We start from the raw sequence: 22217 nt of genomic DNA, 5'->3' as shown, positions 1-22217 counted from the left end.
AGAAGCTGTACTTAGTAAGAAGAGAGTCTTCTACTTATGAATCAAATCAACTTTATGTTTTTAATTCTCTTCAGAGAACAGGAAGTATTTGTATTCAACTAGGCCCAGGGAGGCTGGCAAGTCTACAATTCTTTACTTTTAATTTATTTTTATTTTTAGAGACAGGGTCTCAACTATGTTGCAGTGGCTATTCACAGGCACAATCATAGTGCACTGCAGTGAAAGTTTGCAATTATTGATTGGACTTCTGATATGTAACCTTTTGGCCTAGCATCTTCTGTTTATGCTCAGTTAAGTTACAATTCATTGAACACATACTACGTGCTAGAGTCTGCATCTAAATAAAGTGTCTTCTTGAACCTTAACAATCAACCTGCCGGGATATATGAGTTTTCTGTGACAAATTACCACAAACTTGGTGCCTTAAAATAACAGGAGTTGATTGCCTCACTGTTCTGGAGGCCAGAAGTACAAAATCACTGCACTGAAATCAAGGTGTTGGCAGGGCCAAGCTATCTCTGGAGGCTCCAGGGAGAATCCATTCCTCACTCTTTCCAGCTTCTGGTGGCTTCTGGCATTCCTTGGTGCAATGACTGAATGCTGTGTCCCCCTAAAATTCCTATGTTGAAGTCCTAACCCCCAAAGTGATGGCATTAGGAGGTGGGGCCTTTAGGATGTAACTATGTCATGAGGGTGGAGCCCTCTTGAATGGCAGTGTCCCTGTGAAATAAAGAAGACAGAGCTCTTTGACGTCTTTCTGCAGTGTGAAGATACTGAAAAAGTCAGCTGTTTGCAACCCAGAAGAGGGCTGTCACCAGAACCCACCCATGCTGGCACCTTGATAATGGACTTCCAGCCTCCAGAACTGTGAGAAATCAGCTTCTGTTGTTTATAAACCACCCAATCTATGGCATTTTGTTATAGCAGCCTGAACTGACTGAGACACCTGGCTTTGTGGTTGCATCACTCCAATCTCTGTCTCTGTCTATTCTCCCTTTTATAAGGACACTTGTGATTAAATTTATGGACCATCTAAATAATCCAGGATAGTCTTCCCATCTTAAGATCCTAAAATCAATCACTTTTCTGCCATATAAGGTAATGTTCACAGGTTCTGGGGATTAGGCGCTGACATCTTTTGGGAAATATTTTCCAGCTTACCACACAGCGGCTGTTGGTAGTTCTCCAGGGGGACAAGGTAAAGAATGGCTTCCAAGCAGAGGCATGATGGAGCTGTGAGCAGTTGGGCATTGATGGCATGGAGGGCGCCAGCTCAGCACAGGGGTGCAGTGAGCGAGTGCTCTGCCCTGAAGTCAGGGTTGATGTGGGGTACCTCTTTGTTTCTCCTGTAAAATAACCTAGCCCAGGGCACAAGCCAGTACCAGGTCTCAGCAGGCTTGGCAGGAGGCACCAAATGGAGGATGGATGGAAGAATGAGTGGGCAGATACACAAATGGAGGGCTGAGGGGACCCGTGAATACGCCTGGAACCCCTCAGCCTATCCATCTGCATTTCCCCATAATCAAGATCACTGCATCACGGCCTGGCGGCTTTTGCCCTTCATACAGTATATCTCATTTCCTCTGTCAATTATTCGGATTCAGAGCTGAAATGCCTTTGGAAGCTGAAATGCCAAGCTGCTATAGAAAAGATTTGTTGGAAGAAATACCTTTGGAAGAAACACCTTCAACAGTCTGCGGCTCCACTCACCAACCCAGGAGCTCAGATGCTTGCCAGGTGTCTGTATTCTCTCCCTGAGGCCACAGGGCCAGCTTCACAGGCACTCCTCTTTCCTTCCTAGGCAAGGCCTCTGTGTTCTTTCCTGCACAGAAGGCTGGAGCCATGGGGGTGACACCTCTCTCTCTCTGAGTCTCTTGAATTTTACTCCAGCATGGCTGCCATCCTGGCTGGAGCTGAATTCAGGCTTTTCTTTCCCCAAAGAGCCTGTCCTGGTCTCCACGCCACCCCTATTGAAATCCAGTTCAATGGCAACACTGTCATTGGAAGAAAGTCTCTCTCATTCTTAGATGCTCAGTTCTATTTAGACTCCCCCAGCTTGGTCAGATGAGCCGTGGCAGTCTGTCATTCCTGTGAGCAAGATCCGCTTCTGAAGGGCTTTCTGTGTTTTAAGAGCCTCATGCTCCCATGACTGTATCCTTCAGCTGTACGTAGGTAACTGTTGCTGCTGAGTTACACCTCCCATGTCTGAGCTTGAGCCCCTGCATGACCACAGGAGGCAGACCACGTTTCTGGATAGCCTTATTGTTAAACTGTGTCTACAGAGAATACTAATCCTGGGTGGCAGACGTGACGGAAAGAACACAGGCTCTAGAGTCACACAGACAGGCATTTGGCTCTTAGCTACTCCCATGGTAGCTGTGTTACATCAGGCAAGCCATATACCCTCTCTGGGACCCACATTCCTCATCTAAAAAAATGGGGTGTAATTAATGGTCCCTATCTTCCAGGGTTAATGTGCATACTGAGTAAGGCAATGACTGTCAGTGAATGCGAGGGCTCCTCTGTCCTCCTCTTGAACTCCAGATCTTGGCAGTGAGCCCCTGGGAGGGTGACCTCTCCAGGGCTGCCCCACCCGCACCCCCGGGAGAGCTTTGGAGCCTGTTGTGGAGCAACATATGTGGGGAGAGGGGTGGGTGGACAGGACAGATGCACTCAAAGGCAGTCAGGGAGCAGGTAGGCTGCATAGGGGGCTGAGTGGGGAAAGGGCTGGGAAGGCACATGTCTGTGGCAGTCATGTCCCCTTCTTTTCCTACAGCATGGACTGCAGGTTGTGTTCAGGGCCTACCCATTCCCTCCTCAGAACTCACATAGAAGCCTTATAGGACCACCCAGGCATTGTATTAGTTGGGATTATTCAGAGAAACAGAGCCAGTACGAGATTCTCTATCTAACTGTCTATCTCTCTCTTTCTCTGTGTCTATCTATCATGTGATTGTGGGAGCTGGTAGGTCTGAAATCTTTATGGCAGGCAGGCAGGCTGGCTGCAGATTCAGGCAAGATTTGATGTTGCAGGCTTGGATCCAAATGATGGAAACTCAGGCAGGGTTTATGCATTGCAGTCTGGTGGCTGAATTTCTTTTGGAAACTTCAGCCTTTGCTCTTAAGGTCTTCAAATGATTGGATGAGTCCTGCTCACATTATCAAGGATTACTAATCTTTACTTCAATCAACTGATTGTAAAGGTTAATGGCATCTAGACTGTTTGACCAAATCTCACTGAGTGCCACAGCCTAGCCAAGTTGATACATATAATTTTCTAAACTTGTATAAATGTTTGAGGTAAGAGTGTAATTTTCTTACATGCATAACTTATGGAGCGAAATCAGGGTTTTTAGTGAATCCATCACTTGAATAATGTACATTGCACCCATTAAGTAATTTCTCATCATCCACCCCCGCCCCAGAGTAAATAATGTGTACACACGGACATATAGCATGGAATGATAGATACATGTAATTAACTATCATGGGGATCTTAGCTGCCTGCTGCAGCCTTTTGTCAGGGTCAGTGTGATCAGACAAGCAAACCCCAGGAGACTGGATGTTGCTTTTCAGATGTGAGACTGCAGCAGTTTAAACTTTATCTTCTTGAGCACCTTCTCCCTAAATGTTGGGTGCAGGGCGCAGAACAGAGTTGGGTTCTTAGGCTTTTAATATTTTCCCATCTGGCAATTATCTTTTACCCTTGAACCTGGTGGATAATTTCCAACATCTTTCTTGGTCTCCTGTCCTTGGTAACACACATATGGCTCATTCATTCCCTTTGATGCAGCTCTTTACTGCAGGTTGTCAGTGTTTCAGCCATGTGATGTGGCATTGGTTGGCTTCAAAATCTAGGATGTGAAGGGTGCCTTGAGGATCAGGAGGTGGGTTGATGTACAGAACCTCAGGGTTCTCAAAATGTCCCTGCTCCCTACCCCACCCATACACACACACACATACACACAAGTATGCACACACAAATGTGTGCACATGCAGACACACTTAAGCTTGCCAAATGCTAGAAGGAATTTTTCGAGGACTTCAGGTTTTGAGTGACAAATGCAGTGAGCTGGGTTCCACTGGGTGAGGTCTGAAGTGGGTCACAGGGGATTTTTGTTTTAATATACCAGCACATGGCAAAGTGTTGGATATGGCAAGAGAGTTCTTGGTGTTTTTGCACTTACTTTTGACAGCTGAGAACAAGTGAATCCTGTAAAAACATTGCAGTCAATATAGGAGGGCTATAGAAATACCAAGAAAGACCCAAAAAATGTCCTCCAAAAGATATCCACATTCTGAACCATGGAACCTATGAATGTCACCTTATAGGGCAAAAAAAGGACTTTGTAGATGGGATTAAGAATCATGAGAGGAGGAGGGTACCCTGAATTACACAGGTGGGCCCTAAATACAATCACAAGTGTCCTTCTAAGAGAAAGGCAGAGGTGGACTTGCCACAGACACACAGAGGAGAAGGCCTTGTGTCTAGGAAAGCAGAGATTCGAATGATGAAGTCATAATGCAAGGAATGCCAATAGCCACCAGAGACAGGAAGAGGCAAAGAACAGAATCTCCCCTGCAGCCCCCAAAAGGGGTGGGGCTCTGCTGATATTGATCAGCCCAGTGATACTGATTTTAGACTCCTAGCCTCCAGAGCCGTGTGAGAATAAATGTGTTATTTTAAGCTCACCAGTTTACAGTACTTGGCTATAGCAGCCCTAGCAAACTGACACAGGGGGACTGATGTGAGTACCCTTCTCTGCAAAAGGAGGGGCGATCATGAACTGGCTGCACTGGGAGGGCCTCTTGCTGATGGGAAAACTGAGGACTAGAGCGAGAAAAGGCCTCACTGAGGGTCCACAATGAGGCAATGGCTGGCTGAGACCAACTCAAGTCGCCTGCCTCTTGGGGTAGGTGGGGGCGTAGCCTGCACGCTTGTTCTTTCCAAGAGATTTGTCTTCTTGCCTCTTTTTTTTTTTTTTTTTTTTTTTTGGATGGGGTTTCACTGTGTCACCCAGGCTGGAGTACAGTGGTGTGATCTCAACTCACTGCAACCTCCGCCTCCCGGGTTCAATCAATTCTCCTGCCTCAGCCTCCTGAATAGCTGGGACTACAGGCGCGCACCACCATGCCCAGCTAATTTTTGTATTTTCAGTAGAGACGAGGTTTCCCCATGTTGGTCAGGCTAGCCTGAAACTCCTGACCTCGTGATCCACCTGCCTCGATCTCCCAAAGTGCTGGGATAATAGGTGTTAGCCACTGTGCCTGGCCATCTTCTCCTTATCCTACAAGCTCCTCTACCCAGGAACTCTCCCACTGCCTCTGGTTTCTCTGTCACCAGGGCTCACTAGGGGAAAATGGCTTTATAATTTTTGTCCCCCTGAGTCTCAAGGCCTGAGGCTCTTCTGGATGCTGGTCTGGCCTAGCTTCCTGTGGGCAGGACCAGGTCCACTCACTGTCAGTCTTCAGACTTCTGCCTGATGACCTTCTGCCTGGCTCCCCTGCTCAGCCCTCTTCCCACCAGATAATTCACCTTTAGCTGGCTGCTGCTGTCTCACCCACAGTCTCTCACTAGCCAAAAGAACACACTTCAATACCATCAGCACTAACACCAAATACACTAAAACTGGCTCCTGTGTGCAGGCTTCAAATTGTCTGTGTTCCTTAGCCAGCCATTCCAAGGCCAGTATCCCATTTGGTAGACTGTCATCTTTCTAGTACTGACCAGCCCAAACACCAGGAGAAAAGACAGGCTGGCTGGCACTAGCTCTCTCTCCCTACTGGCTGCTGACATCCAGCATGCCACAAAGTGGGGAGCCCAACCTTGATCTCGCCAGCACATTGTTTCACCTACGCCACTGTCTCCACGGCTGCCACCATGCCAGCACCATGGCAGCCAGGAGGAGATGGAAAGGGCACTGCTACTCATTTGAAAACAAATGCCATTGCTTAAGAAAGACAACTCTGGGCCTTCAGTCCCAGGCCAGCCCTCTGGAGAGCTGAAGACATTGCTTAAGACTCCCACACCTGCCTCAGATGCTGTGGGCTTGGGTACCCTTCCCATCTGGGGCCTCTCCCCCCAGAAGACTGTTGTTTATCCCCAGGCCTATTACAGCGTAGAACCCAGAGTGAACCGAGTCTTACAGGGATGGAGAGATAGCAGAACTCTCACCTTCTTCATTCTGGGGATTCTACCTCTATGAACACACACCATGGCATGTCTGGCTGCCGCAGATCCCTGCTGACTCCTTGTTTCCAAGCCCACTTCCATTGCCACATTCTGGGACACTTGATTTAGGCTCTCACATTACTTCATATAACTTTGTTCTGTTTGGCCCAGATTCCCTGGGGCTCCTGGGGCTGCAGATGAATACACTGGCTGCTCCTCTCACCTCTATGTCATTCACAGTTTACACTCATGGTCTTCTCGCTCTTCCTTTAGGGTAAGGCACCATTTCCCTAAATAATTATATGAGTTCTGTACCCAAACTGCAGACCTCTTAAGTTCTCTGAAGGTAGGCAGTGCTCCAGCTCTTTCAGGACTGGATGTATTTCAACATGCAAAGTTGCCTGTGAAGTATATCTACAGAGCAATGTTGACTCACCGATTGCCATTATGTTGTTCCTACAGGAAAAAATAAATCTAGTTGTCTGGGATCAAAGCTTTTTGGTCAGAATTGGGCTAAGGTGGGGTCTTGTCCAAGGAACTTTGTGCTGGGGCTGAGGCCATATTTGTGTCCTCTTGGAACAACTTCCCACCTTTTATTCGTTTATTGCAGTTGCTATAACAAAGTACCACAGATCATGTGGCTTAGAACACCAGAAATTCATTCTCTCACAGATACAGAGGCCAGAAATCTGAGGTCAAAGTGCTGTGGGGCTGTGCTCCTTCTGAAGGCTCTAGGAGAGTGCTTTCCTGCCTCCTCCAGCCTCTGGTGACCCTAGGTGGTCCTTAACTTGTGGCTGCATTGCTCTAGCGTCTCCCTCCATCCTCACATGGCCTCCTTTGTGTCTGTCTCATAACAATACCTGATTACATTTGGAACTCACCCAGATAATCCAGAATAATCTCTTCACCTCAAATCATTGGTTTAATCACACATTTTTGCAATATAAGGCAATATTCACAAGTTCTGAGAATTAGGACATGGATATATTTTAGGGGGCTACCATTCAATCCATGACACACCTTTGGGATCATTCAGTAGCCTCACCCCAGGTGACCATGCTAGGGGAGGCCCTGAGTCCACCTTCTCTGCTTCCAGCTTCCAGGATGGGCCTACACCCTTGCATCTCCTTTATATACCGAGACTCCAGCACGACACTGCCATGGGTTGGCTGGCAGCTGCTGGGGCCAGGGGGAGATGTGGTATCAATGGGCAGCACAGTCAGTGATGGAAGGAAACACATTAGTGACTGTCCAGCTTGAAGTGACAGTGGACCTGGGGCTAAAAACAACATGGGTTTATTAATGGACATTAAGACCTTAAAAGCAAGAGAAAATGCACCATTGTGCTGCAATGTGGTATAGCAGCAGATGAGACAGGACAATTCTGAGTGCTGTCCCCAAAGCATCATATCTATATCCCATAACTGGAGGCAAAAATAGTCCACACAGCACAGGAAGCTGCGCAACTCTTTGGATCTAGATGGCATTGACCTTGGCCTATGTGGACAGAGGCTGTCTCCTGTAGGACTGTCCACCACATCATGCAGATGATGAAGCAAGGCTCTATGGTTTTGTCTTTCCATTCCCTTCCAAAAGAGTGACTCTGGACCTTCACTCTCACTCCTCACCCTGGATCAACAGAAGGCCCTCCTGTCAGGTTCCCTGACCCCTCTGCAATGCCAGTAGACTCAGGCACTTCAAGGCCAAAAGCAGCCTTATTTCTTTGCTCAAAAGCCTCCGTCATTCTTCACTGTGAAAAGTGGTCCTTGCTAGCCTTTGATAAGTCATAGACCACCTACAAAATGACCGTATCTGTGAGTGGATGAGGCTACTTCGATCTGGAGTGGTGACCTGGGCACTGATTATTCAAACTGGACACTGGCTGGACCTGCTGACCATCAGCTCTGCCTGTAGCCACTCAGGGTACCCAGTACAGAGAATGAGTGAAAGATGGCACCCAGAGTCCTTGCAGGGGAACCGAAAACCCTTTGGGAGCCAGCCTGCCTGCCTCAGTGAGAGTCTGGCTGTCCTTGATTTGTAGACCCCCAATGGTCCACATTGGCCACACTGGCTGATCAAGGCCTTCTGGACAGTGCCACATGCATCCCACATCTGGGCCCTTGTGCCTGTTGTCCTCTACAAAAGATGCTTTCTGCTTCGCCACGTCAAATCCTTCCTGTCTTTTTGGGCCAGGTTTGGGGGCTGTTTGTCTGGGAAGCCTTTCCTGGTTGCTTTAGAACCTGTTTTAATTTGTTTCAAGCCTCTAACAAATGACCCCTGCATGGTTGTTTAGTTGTTGCATGTGTGTGTGTTGGTGTTGACTCTCCTGCAAGCTTGGAGAGCAGAGGCCAAGCCTGGTCCCTTGCTGCATTCCCCTCAGGTCAGCTCTGGGCCTGGAATGCAACAGGTACTCAATAGTGACAGCAAAATGGACTTGAATGAGGAACAGAGTAATCATTCTCAAATCTAATTATGCCCTAATTAGCCTCAGCTGCAGCTCTCTCCAAATGAAAAGGAGGTGTAGAATCAGGCCCTGCCAGCTTCCAGCTCTTGCTTCTGTCCTCTCCCAACTCCTGACCTGCAGGTCCAGCCCCAGGAACTTGTCAGTCCCCCATATGGCCCAGAGCCATCTCTAAAGCTTAGCCAGCTCATTCCATCTTGGCCCAGGCATTGGAGCTCTTTCCCTACTGACTGTATCCAGATCCTGGTGTGCTGTCTGCCATGAACTGCTGTCTGCCTCAGTTTGCTCATCTGTTGCAATAAGCCCAGTTCTCGCTCCTGCCCTACTAGGCCTCCGTAAGGTGTGCCTAGGGGCAGCTATGGACTAAATTGTGTCAAAATTCATATATTGAAGCCCTAAGCCCTGCCATGATGGTGTTTGGAGATGGGGACCTCCCTTGGGAAGTAATTAGGTTTATGTGAGGTTCTGAGGGTAGGACCCTCATGATGGGATTGGCGCCTCTATAAGAAGAAACACCAGAGCGTGTTCTCTCTCTCTCTCTCTCTCTATAATATATATATATATATATATACACACACACACCCCATACATAGAGATAGATAGATCTCTCTGTCTCTCTCTCTGTCTCTCTCTCTCTATATATATATATATGTGTATATGTATATATATAATCTTTCTCTCTCTCCCCCCAGTGTTAGGACACAGTGAGAAGGCAGCCTTCTCTAATCCAGGAAGAGCACCCTCACTAGGGACTGATCATGTTGATACCTTAATCTTGGGCTTTTCACCTCCAGAACTGAGAAAATAAATGTCTGTTGTTCAATCTCCTGGTCTATGGTATTTGTTACACAGCCTGAGCTGACCAAGACAGAGGCCTACCTGGTCTATGGCTCCAGCCCCTCCTAGACGGGGATAGGCTGAATAATGCCCCTTTCTTCCAAAAATGGCCATGACTTCACTCCCTGGGATTGCCTTATATGGCAAAAGGGACTTCACAGATATGACTAAATTAGGGATCCTGAAATGGGGAGACTATCCTGGATTATCTGGTTATTCACAAGGGTCCTTATAAGAGAAAGAGGAAGGCAGGAGATTCAGATTCAGAAAGAGAACGAGAGATTTGAAGACACTGTGCTTCTGGCTTTGAAGATGGAGGAAGGGGCCATGAGCCAAGAAGTGAAGTGGCCTCTAGAGGCTGGAAAAGGCAAGGAAGCAGATTCTCCCCTAGCCTGCAGAAGGAACCACCTGCGCGTGGCACCCTGACTTTAGACTTCCTGGCCTCCAGAACTGTAAGAGAATAAATGTCTGTTTTGTTGAGCCATCAAGTTTGTGGTAATTCATGACAGCAGCCACAGGAAACTGATACACAGCCCCATATTCCTGCTGCCCTCCAGAACTGGCCTGTCCTGTGCCTTCCTCCTGAAAGCATGTCTGACCCTGTTCCCTGCCCAGGATCTACCTCAGCCTCACCTCAAGTTATCCCCAGCTGGTGCAGGGAAGTCCTCGGGCCTTGTCTCAGCCCCATGACCCTAGCGTCCCTCTGTACCCGCAATGCCAGAGGCCAGGGAGGCAGGCCCCAACCACCAGCCCCCATGCCCAGCTCTGTGAGAAGTTAAGGACCTAGGAAAAGAGAAACACCCTCCCAAGAAGGGGAGATGCCCCTGAGGGAGAAGGATCCACAGGAGGATTTCTGGAAATTGATCAGGACAGATGGTGAACACAGGAATTGTTCCCAAGGGAAGGCGAGCTGATGTCACTTAGCAGGGAGCCCAAGAGTGCTCTCCACACCTCAGAGAAACAGGGAACCAGTGGTGAGCCAACCTGTTGTTCCACAGCATCTGGCCGTAACGACTCACCAAGAAGAGGCCCAGAAGCCAGGGGTGCTTGACTTCCTGGCCCTGTCTGAGGAAGTTCAGGGAATGAGTGATATTGTCAGTTGTGGGCCAGCCAATCAGGTGGAGAGGTGCCCAGGCCAATGTGTCAACAGTCCCTGGCACAGAGCCTCTCAAGGTTGTGTCTTCCTCAGGGGAACTTGCCTGCATCTTGCCTTGGGCCTGGGCCCAGAGAGGATAGGATCCAATTCACCCCGGGGAGCTTCCAGTCCCGGCAATGCTGAGTAAGCTCCTTTGGAATGAAGCCTCCTGCAGATGACAACTATACATTCCAAACCAAACCAAACCAAACCAAACCAAAACACACACCTGAGGACACTGGAGAGCTACCCAAAGCAGGCAGATTCTGGAAGAAAGTCAATGCTTAGGGGAAGAAAACAGCCCCAGATGAGCTTGCACAGCTTCTAGCCTGGGGCGGCCCCACTCTGCACCTTGCAGGGTTACCCCAAGGCAAACTCACAGTCTTTCTGGTATGAACAACAAGAGGACTCCCTTCAGGGCAATCTCAGCTGCTACAAAGTAAAGGGGAATCCTACAGAGGGAGAGGCAGGGAGTAGCCCTAAATCCTGTGTATAGACACTGTCCACATCTCTGGCTGACCCCTGAGCCATGCATGCATGGGGACTCCAGGGTGACATTTCTGGAAGATCATCTTTTTGGTATACCTTACCTTTCCCTGGCATTTAGTGAGCACCTACCACATTCCAGGCTTTATGCTTGATGCCAGGAAACCTTAGTCTGGTTTCCCCTGAAAGCAGAGTCTTACAGCAATTAAGATTTTACCAGGCAGTAGGATGCCATAGGGTAAAGGAAAAGGGCAGTGATGCCAGAATAGAGGGAGGACCCATGTGATATGCACTGCTGAGCTGGTAGCTTCTATTTGTGACTGACTGCTTGACCCTACAAAAACTTAGCCTCAAGGCATGTGACCGGAAGGAAAAGAAGAATGTAGCCACAGGTTCCCATCTCCTACTAACCAAGGGCTCACCCCTTATTTCTGGGTTGCACATGAGTGGGAGCTAAGCAAGGTCGATCCCACAACATCCCATGCTTCTGGGCCAACAGGGCAACATTGGTGGGTGGTGTGAGGCTCACAGTGTGGGTATGAAGTGAGTGCTCTTACTCACTGTCTGACTTTGGCACATGACTTTACCTTTTGAGCCTTGTTTTGTCATCTGTGACAAGAAGACATGCATCACCTTTTTCTGCCTACTTCCCAGGACCACGAGGATGGAACAGTGCACGCTCTTCAAGTTAAGCCTGGGTTAGCACTTTCCTTAAAGACTTGGCTTCTCTGGAGTTTCTAACTTTTATCTGAAGGTGGTTCAAAGAGGCCTGAATTATATAACACTTGAGACTGGCTGCAAGTACCTTTTGAAAATAAACTCCAAAAAGTCATTTCTAAATTCCACATGTTGATCTGCTTGAAAGTCCTCATGAGAGCACCTCAAACTTTTTTTTTTAAATAAGAAAGCTTATCTCAATAGATGCAGAGAAGACCTTCAACAAAATTCAACAGCCCTTTATGCTAAAAACTCTCAATAAACTAGATATCGAAGGAACATATCGCAAAACAATAAAAGTTATTTACAACAAACCTACAGCCAATATCATACTGAATGGGCAAAAACTGGAAGCTTTCCCTTTGAAATCCGGCACTAGACAAGGATGCCCTCTCTCACCACCCCTATTCAATATAGAATTGGAAGTTCTAGCCAGAGCAATTAGGCAAGAAAAATAAAATAAATGTATTCAATTAGAAAAAGAGGAAGTCAAATTGTCTCTATATGCAGACAACATGACTGTATATTTATAAGACCCTATCATCTCAGCCCAAAATCTCCTTAAACTGATAAGCAACTTCAGCAGTCTCAGGATACAAAATCAATGTGGAGAAATCACAAGCATTTCTATACACCAGTAACAGACTAACGGAGAGCCAAATCATGAGCAAACTCCCATTCACAATTGCTACAAAGAGAATAAAATACCAGGAACACAACTAACAAAGGATGTAAAGGACCTCCTCAAGAAGAACTACAAACCACTGCTCAAGGAAATAAGAGAGGACACAAACAGATGGAGAAACATTCCATGCTCATGGTTAGGAAGAATCAGTATCATGAAAATGGCCATACTTCCAAAAGTAATTTATAGATTCAATGCCATCCCCATCAAGCTACAAATGACCTTCTTCACAGAACTGGAAAATAACACCTTAAACTTTGTATGGAACCACAATAGGGCCCGCATAGCCAAGACAATCCTAAGTAAAAAGAACAAAGCTGGAGGCATCATGCTACCTGATTTTCAAACTATACTACAAGGCTATAGTAATCAAAACAGCATGCTATTGGTATCAAAACAGAGCTATAGACCAATGGAACAGAACAGAGGACCTGGAGGCAACACCACAAATCTACAAGCATCTGATCTTTGACAAACCTCACAAAAACAAGCAATGGGGAAATGATTCCCTGTTTAATAAATGGTGTTGGGAAAACTGGTTAGCCATGTGCAGAAAGCAGAAACTGGACCCCTTCCTGACACCTTACAGTAAAATTAACTCCAGATGGATTAAAGACTTAAACATAAGACCTAACACCATAAAAACCCTAGAAGAAAACCTAGGCAAAGCCACTCAGGACATAGGCATAGGGAAGGACTTCATGACTAAAACACCAAAAGCATTGGCAACAAAAGCCAAAATAGACAAATGGGACCTAATTAAACTCCAGAGTTTCTGTACAGCAAAAGAAACAATCACTAGAGTGAACCAGCAACCAACAGAATGGGAAAAAATTTTTGCAGCCTACCCATTTGACAAAGGGCTAATATCCAGAATCTACAAAGAACTAAAACAGATTTACAATAACAAAACAAACCAACCCATCCCAAAGTGGGTGAAGGATATGAACATGCACTTTCAAAAGAAGACACATACAAGGCCAACAAACATATGAAAAAATGCTCATCACTGATTATTAGACAAAATGCTCATCATCACTGATTATTAGAGAAATGCAAATCAAAACCACATTGAGAAAGCACCTCACGCCAGTTAGAATGGGAATCATTAAAACATCTGGAGACAACAGATGCTGGAGAGGATGTAAGAACACTTTTATACTGTTGGTGGGAGTGTAAACTAGTTCAACCATTGTGGAAGACAGTGAGTGTGGTGCTTCCTCAAGGACCTAGAAATAGAAATTCCATTTGGCCCAGCAATCCCATTACTGGGTATATACCCAAAGGGTTATAAGTCATTCTATTATAAAGAGGCACACGTATGTTCATTGCAACACTGTTTATAATAGCAAAGACCTGGAAACAACCCAAATGCCCATCGATGATAGAATGGACAAGGTAAATGTGGCACATATGAAATACTATGCAGCCATAAAAAATGACGAGTTTGTGTCCTTTGTAGGGATATGGGTGAATCTGGAAACCATCATTCTCAGCAAACTGACACAAGGACAGAAAATCAAACACCGCATGTTCTCACTCATAGGCAGGTGATGAACAATGAGAACACATGGACACAGGGAAGGGAGCATCACACACTGGGGTCTGTTGTGGGGGGCCAAGGGAGGGACAGCAGGGTGGTGCAGAGATTGGGGAAGGATAACATAGGGAGAAATGCCAGATGTAGGTGATGGGGGGATGGAGGCAGCAAACCACATTGCCATGTGTGTACCTATGCAACAATCCTATGTGATCTGCACATGTACCCCAGAACCTAAAGTACAACAACAAAAAAAGAAAGCTTTGATTTTCAGAAAGAAAATTGGACAATCATGCATGCATAAGGTAACCTGTTTCCTTTGACAGTTTCAAAATCATAGGCCCCAAACTCACACTAGAGCATCTGCTTTGGACTCAATTTGGCTAGAACAAAGCAATAAGTCCTGCTTGAGCATGTGCACAGCATTTTCCCCAGAGAGGTGCAACCAGTGGTCCAGTAGGTGGTGGGTGCTAAGCCACCTTCACTGCCTGTTGGCCACTCTACACCAGTCCAGGGTTGGGGCCTAAGTGATCAGGACTTTCTGCAACTCTCTAGGTTATCACTTTTGAGAATATCAGAGCGAGAACTGGCCTTAGAGATGATCCAGGTCAAGCCCCTATCCAAATGATGGGCATACTGAAGTCCAGAGAGAGTGTGGATCTGGCCACGGCTATATCATGAACCAGTGGCAGAATGTGACCTGGAAGGCAGGCCTTCTTCTTTCAGATCAGGGCTTGCTCTGCATCTTTGCTAACCCCTGCCTCATTCTCTGAGGGCCATTTCTGCTTGGCATGGAGGCACAGGTGGATCTCTAGAAGACTTTCTAGAACAATCAGGATCCAAAGCAAATGGTCCATAGCCACTTTGGCTCAGGCCCTGCTTACTTTCCTGGCTGAAAGTGAAAGGCCCCATGCAGAGTGAGGGCCAGAGTGAGGCCAGTGAGTTGTGCAAGATGCTGACCCTGCACTTGTGCACACCTAAGGTGAGGCCTCCTTAGATGTCTCTCTGGCTTCACCCTATTCCCCATCCCAGACCCCAAATCCAGTGGCCTCCATGTTGGTCCTGAGGATCAGACCTGGGGCCTCCTACTCTCCAGATGTCTCTGGGTTCCTGGGCTGCTCTCCCAAGAGGAAAGCTTTGAGAGTCAACAAAACAAATTAACACCATGGGGCTCTACAACCTTCCTTTAATGGACACAAGGCAAAGAATCTTAGCTCCTTGTCCTAGATCAGGCAGCTGAGGCTCAGAGAGGGTGAGTAGTCTAAAGCTACAATGGCTCACAGGTGGCAGAATGCAGCCTGAGCCTAGCCCTTCACCCTGCACTGTTTTCTCATCCTACACACAGCCCCTCTAGAACTGCTGCCTGCCCACATTGTTCACAGCAACCAGGGAAAGCCTCTTGAGCTTGAAGCCTTTAGGCAGACTTAGGTACTCTTTCTCTTGCCCTGCAGGACCCACAGCAGCACCAGTTATTGTTAGGCAAATGAAAAAAGTTATAAGGCTGAAATAATTGCCCTCATTTTGAATCTGAGTCTTTTCAGATAACATAATCTTGTGCAGCCCCAAAGAGGTTCTTGCTTGCTCCTGCCAATTGGGATGGAACAAGCCCAGGTAATTGCCTCTTCTGTGTAAAGGCCAATTTGTCCAGGGAAATGAGCACCGTTGATGTAATCAATTAAAACACTGAAAGCCATGCTGCATATACAGGAAATGGAAAATAAATTGGAGCCCTCTGCCCCGCCTCGCTTTCTCAAATGCCTGTGTCCTGCCTGACCAGGTGACAATTTCTTTCCTCTTTGAGCTTCACTCTAATTTGTGTAAAGGAGGTTGAACTGACAGGGTCCTTGACGTCACAGAGCCCTGGCTCCCCAGCTATCCCACGCTCTTCTCTGGGATCCAGGGGCAAGGGCCTTTTTTAGTCAAGGAGTGTGGAGGAACATGCGGCTTCTTTTGTGCTTGGCCTTGTGCTGGACATGGGCTCTGCTCACACTGCAAGGTTTGGGGCAGAGCCATAGACCCACCAGGGCCCTCTTCACAGCTGGGCTCTTAGGTTAAGAGTGGGTGCTTGTGAGAAGCTGCAGGCCAGAACCCAACAGAAACGCTGCTGTGAAGTGTTGCCGCCAATGAAGCCATCGGGTTCTGGGCTAAGTGATACTTTGGGGTGTGTCCGTGTGTGTGTGTGTGTTTTGATACAGTGTCTTACTCTGTGGCCCAAGCTGGAGTCCAATGGTGCTACCATAGCTCACTGCAGCCTTGAACTCCCAGGCTCAAGTGATCCTCCCACTTGAACCTCCCCAGTAGCTGAGATTACAGGCAGGCACCACAACACCCAGATAATTTTTTTAATTTTTTTGTGGAAATGGGGTCTTGCTATGTTGCCAGGGCTGGTCTCAAACTCCTGGCTCAAGCCATCCTCTTGCCTTGTCCTCCCAAAGTACTGGGATTACAGATGTGAGGCACCAAGCTTTTCCTGGGCTAGTTTTTGAGCATAGTCTGGCCTTTGAATCCGCATTTGCCAGCCCTGTGCTTTTTCAGGCTGTGCTCTGGCTACTGAGGCAGGGGGACGCTCAAGTGGCTTATGCCCACTGGCATGGGGCCTGCTTACTGGCTTGCAGTTTTGTCTCTCCAGCTTGGTGCCTGTAGCTGTGACATAGGCCAGGCTGCCTGGCCCATGGGGTCCCTGCCTGCTGGGAGGCCACTGTCTTGAGAGGCATGTGCATATATGGTGCTGTGGGAAGCAAGGCTCCAGACTGCTGCAGCTGAGTGGGCTCAGTGCTACTGTGTACACCTACCTCCAGGGTGCTTGGGGAAGTAGAGAGGATGAGATGATAGCAACTGCAGAGATGACTGAGACAGAGAAGAGAAGCAAGATTTAGCTCTTCTTCTCTCATTTCTAACCTTGATCCCCATAGGATCCGGCTGTCATCCTTGTCAGGTAGACCTTATTCTTCTCTCAGAAGAGGAGCAATAAACACCCGCCAGGGCAGGAATATCACCTGGGGCTCAGGGGTAGTCTTGTTTTAGGGAAACTCACCACGGTTGTCCGGGGAATTGCTGGTGACCCTTCTGGGACTGCAAAGTGACATGGAGAAATCTTTGTTGTACTCTTAGCAAGGAAGTGCATCAAGGGATGAACAAGCTTGACCAGGGAACAGATGGCTCCACCACTATTTGGAGTGATTGGGCTCTTCAAGCCATCTGGGAACTGGATCTTTTCACCTAAGAGACCAAGGTTTCTAGATGTGGTGGTGTCTCCTTGACTTACCTCTTAGCTTCTTAAGGGCATGGAGCACATCTAATTCCTAGCTGGGGTTTCACAGAGTATGTTCCATCCCTCTACTCCACCCAGATTTTGAGGTTTGGGGACCCATGCTACCTTTAAGGTTGAGGTAATGGAGAATTGAGGAGAATAGCCTGCCTATGCCATTCCCATTTCCTTGGAAGTGATCTGGCTTCAATGTGGCTCCTTCTTGAAGGTGTGTGGGGAAGATGGACCATGAGGAAGACATCTGCACCATGTGCACAGTTTGGAGGCACTTACGCCTGCTGACAGGGGTAGATTCTCTAAACAACCAAGACCCTTAGACTCCAGGACAAGGAAGGCACGGGGATTTTGACTGACCAGGTGACATATTGGAATGTTGGAATGTGTATTCCAACATTCACAGACTGGAAGTGGCTGAATCCAGGCTCAGCGGGATGATCACCATGATTGATTAGCAATGTCTGCCAGGCAAGCTGGAATGAGGGGTGATGGCATGTGTGTAAATTTCTTGCCATCCCTGGTTAGGGGGATTCATAGGGCTGTGCAGGGCATGGCAAAGACAGTGGAAGGGGATGGTACATGTTTTGCTTAAAAAATCTCAGTGGCTTTCTCGGGTCAAGTCACCTCGAACTCCAGTGTTTGTTTTCAAGCTGCATTAATTCCATGGTGGAGGCAATTGGGTGGCAGGTGTTTACTGGCAATCCTTTTGCTTCCAAAAATGCCAGATGAGTCTGTATTTGTATTGCTATGGTAGCAGTGACTCTGGGTCTCAATGCACAATGACACCAGGCAAAAGGTCTGGCATTTTCCTACAGGGAAGAAAACTGAGTTACTACAATAAGATGTTCTTACTATATCCTGTTGTGACTGCCATCTTCCATAACAACTGAGGTTAAGATTATTTCTTAGAATTGAAAGAGAATCAGTATCTCTTGAGGAAAAAGCACTGTTTTTCCTGATTGAAAGACTCTCAATAACTACTGTTGCTGGGCCCTAACCTGGTGAGTCTGCTGTGACCAGTGTGGTTTGAATGTGCTGCATTAACCAAAGGTCTGTGCCCTTGGTTTGAACTTGTCCTTGGTTTAGACCCCCAAAGCTCAAAATTTTGGTGTGGCAAAGTGACAGAACACACTCTCTGAGACCCCAGAGGTCTAGAGTGTGTACCCTAGAAAGCCCCAGACACCTTTATGTGACACCCTTGGCTTGAATGTGTCATATTAACCAAGAGGGGATGCTGGCATTGGGCCAGGAGGGGATGTTCTGTGGGGTTAAAAGCAGTTGTTGAGATAAAAAAGTAAACTTTTTTCCTTTTTCTAGGCAAACTCTTGGTCTCAAGAGTGTCTTGAAAACTGCTGATTAAGCACAGTGGATTGAACACCCATGTTTATCTGTGTTCCCTCTCCAAACCCCACTCAAATGACAGTAAAGAAATAAAGAAAAGCCTGTACCTGTAGGGGCAAAAGAATGGGGGGAAATGAGGCAGCTGCAAATAAGAAATGCAGCTGGAAAGCGAATGGATGAGTGATGGGTGCATTTCCAGAGTGAAGAGAATATAAATTTAAATCTGTGTAAGTCAGGAAGAAGCAAAGCAAACTCTAAGACAGGAACTAGGAAGACTCAAGAATGGGAGGCAGCAGGATATTATTAAAGGCAGGTCCATGGGACAGAGCTGAGGGAAAGAGTGCTGGCTCGGAACGTGTATTAGGGTAGTGGTCAGCCCCTTAGTCTCCGCCCTGTATCAGGGCACAACTATCCTGGCAGAAGACAGGAGGTTCTACTTGCTGGAGATACCCAGGTAAGCACACTGGTGAAGTAACTTACTGAAAACAGGGATTACTTGAAAGCTTCATAACTGATAGTGAGAAGGCCCCAGATTTCTCTCCTACTTGCATTCCAGAATCCCAGCACAGCCAGATTTACATTGCCCCAGGCAAACGATGGGAGGACATCTCCGTGAGGGGACTTGCCAACAAGAGAAAAGACCAGCAGAAATGAACACTTGGGAGCCCTCAACAAAGCAACTGAGTGCCCATAAGATCACCCTACAGTGAAGTCCATCAAGTAATAAGGCCTTATCTTGAACACAGAGCTTCTAACAGAATGCTAATGCCCCATTCTCACTATGAATGAATATGCAAGGGTCTGCTATTTGAGGAAAGCCTCTTATACAAAAGGCAGAGACCAGAGCCAGCCTTAAAACAAGCAAAAAACAACTCGAAGGAAGCAAAGACAATGCCAGGAGCTGAAGAAAACTTCAAAAAAATTTAAAATTAGCATCCTTAGCTGGAAAAGGCAATGAAATAGATTCTACCCTAGAGCCAGCAGAGGGAACACAGGCCTGCCAACAGTTAGATTTTAGCCTAATGACAGATTTTGGACTTCCGACCTTCAGAATTATAAGATGATAAATTTATGTTATTTAAAATATATATTAATATCCTTAGAGACATAAGAGAAAATATTATCTCAAAACAAATATATACTATATAATTCCAATGATATGACATTCTGGAAAAGGGTGAAACTATGGAGACAGTGAAAAGATCAGCAGTTGCCAGGGGTTAGTGGGGAGGGAGGTATGAACAGGCAGAACACAGGAGTTTTAGTGCGGTGACACTACTGTGTATCATATCATAATGGTAGAAACATGTCATTATCCATTTGTTCAAACCCACAGAATATATAACACCAAGAGTGAACCCTAATGTAAACTATGGACTTTGAGTGATAATGATATATCAATATGGTTCATTGATTGTAACAAATGTTACAAATGCACCTGTCTAGTGTAGGATATTGATAGTGAGGAAAGTTGTACATATTTGGGGACCAGGGAAATATGGGAACTCTTTACTTTCCCCTCAATTTTTCTGTGAACATAAAACTGCTTTAAAAAATAAAGTCTATTAGAAAATAAGGGTGTATCTATCACTGCATGCACTTACAATGCTATATAGAAAGGACGTGAATCAAAGGACAAGATAGGGCCCTTGGAAGATAAAAATATAATAGCATAAATCTAAAAAATACCAATAGAAAGGGTGGAGATAAAGTTAAGTAAATATCCCAGAAAGTAAAACAAATTGACAAAGAGATGGGCCAATGGAAAGGAAAGGTAAGATATTTAGATCAATTCAGGAGGTCCAACAACCAGCTAATGATAATTCCCAAAGCAGGGGGAAATGGAGGTGAAAATTATTGCAGAAATCACACAAGAACACTTCCTGAAATTACAGTAGAGGAGCCGCCAACTTTACAGGGTCCACTGTAAAGTGCCAAGCACTGTGAATCCAAACAATAACAAAATTTGACATAATCATGAGATTTCAAAACATTGGCAACAGACAGAAGATCCTAAAAGCTTCCAAAGGGAGAAACAGAGGTAAAATTTCAATGATATTGAATCAGAATATCTTCAGGCTTCTCAATAGCAACAGTGGAAGCTAGGCAACAGTGGCACAACACCTTCACAATTTGGGGGGAAAATTATTTCCACTGTAGAATTCTATACTCAGCCAATTCATCATTTACGTATGTGGGTTTAACAAACAAGGCCTCTGAAATTTTGCCTCAGATGCACTTCTTCTCAGGAAGATAAATTAATATGATCTCCATCAATTTGAGGAAGAAAACCAAGAAAGAGAAGGACATGGTATAGGAAACAGGAGAAAGGAAAAAAGAGTTCCCAGTATGACTGCCGTAATTATGTGATGTGCTTAACCATATTGAGAAGATATTGTTTGGGGATGAATAGTGATACATAAATTATGAAAAGAAGGGAAATAAATGAGGCAATTATTTACTCCAGTGGGGAAAAGTTTGTATTAGAAAGGAGAAATTAAACATAATTATAGTGTACTACCTGGCTCTGTTGTGAACTATATTTACATAATTATAATAACAGAAACACTGTATCCTGATTTAAGTAAAAATGGTGATATGGTTATACTGGGAGTTTGGGGTAGGGAAAGAGTAGAGTATATAGAGGTGGTCCAAGACAGTTAAAACTTCATCTTCTGGGGTAGAAAGGCAAATAATTTTCTAAAATGGTAAAATGAAAAACTTCAGTGTAAACATGATGTATAGAAATAGCATGGGTTTTCTCAGGATGAGGGGCCGGGAGGAGGGGGCAAGGTTCATGGAAATACATACCAGAAGCTGAAGAGATACAAGAGTTGGAAATGGCTGCCTTTATGGAGTAAAAACTGATGCTCTATTTGATGTTGATAACTACTTACAAGTACTACTTTGATAAAAATTTTAAAAATAAGTAATTTGTATAAGAGTTTCTGGTGCCAGATGAGCAATTCAAGCATATCAACTTAGCTGACACTAAGTTGACAGTTAACACTAAGACTGAATGCCAGGGAAGAGTCTCCTGGCAAGATGGCAGAATAACAAAATAACTGGAAAAGTGTTGGCAGTTTCCTTTCCATGCTATTCAGCCAACCAAACCCCCTTTATTCCTGGAACAGTCTGTAGCCCAGAGAGAGGAAGAGGCTTGTCTATGGTTCCACTATTAGTACGGCAGGGCAAGGACCAGACCTGCTCTGCTAAAAGCTGACTTTCTAGCCTTGACTTTCAATCCAGGCCTTCTGTGACCACAGCCGTATCACTGCTTCTCAGCACTTAAGAAAGAATCCACAGAGGTTCCACAGCCATTCCTCTGAGGTAGATGCTATTAATATCCCATTTTGCAAATAAGGTCACTGAGGCACAGGAGGTTAAGTAAAGGTTAAATAAAGGGTAAAGGTGGGGCAGGCCTTCATGGATAGGATTTCTGGATGTGAAAACACATGAGGTAATTTTTTTTTGACTTAAACTTTTCATTTTGAAGTAATTATAGATTCACATGAGGTTGTAAGAGAGATCCCATATACCCTTCACCCAGTTTCCCTGATGGTAACATCTTACAAAAT

At 46.0% G+C, this 22217-nt stretch overlaps 1 protein-coding gene across 1 annotated transcript in view; it reads right to left on the bottom strand.

Moving 5' to 3' along the window:
- Positions 1 to 7075: 7075 nt before the first annotated feature.
- The window catches only part of LOC116540585, a 389476-nt gene continuing 374334 nt past the window's right edge, over positions 7076 to 22217 (bottom strand). Inside the window, exon 7 of the mRNA XM_032264137.1 lies at positions 7076 to 7445. Within this exon, the coding sequence (XP_032120028.1) occupies positions 7201 to 7445 (245 nt within the window). The 3' untranslated portion in view covers positions 7076 to 7200. The remainder of the gene's footprint in view (positions 7446 to 22217) is intronic.

This window comes from Sapajus apella, unplaced genomic scaffold, assembly GCF_009761245.1.
Source record: "Sapajus apella isolate SASKATOON/1434 unplaced genomic scaffold, GSC_monkey_1.0 scaffold142, whole genome shotgun sequence".
NCBI lineage: Eukaryota > Metazoa > Chordata > Mammalia > Primates > Cebidae > Sapajus > Sapajus apella.
This window is presented reverse-complemented; position numbering and strand designations above follow the sequence as displayed.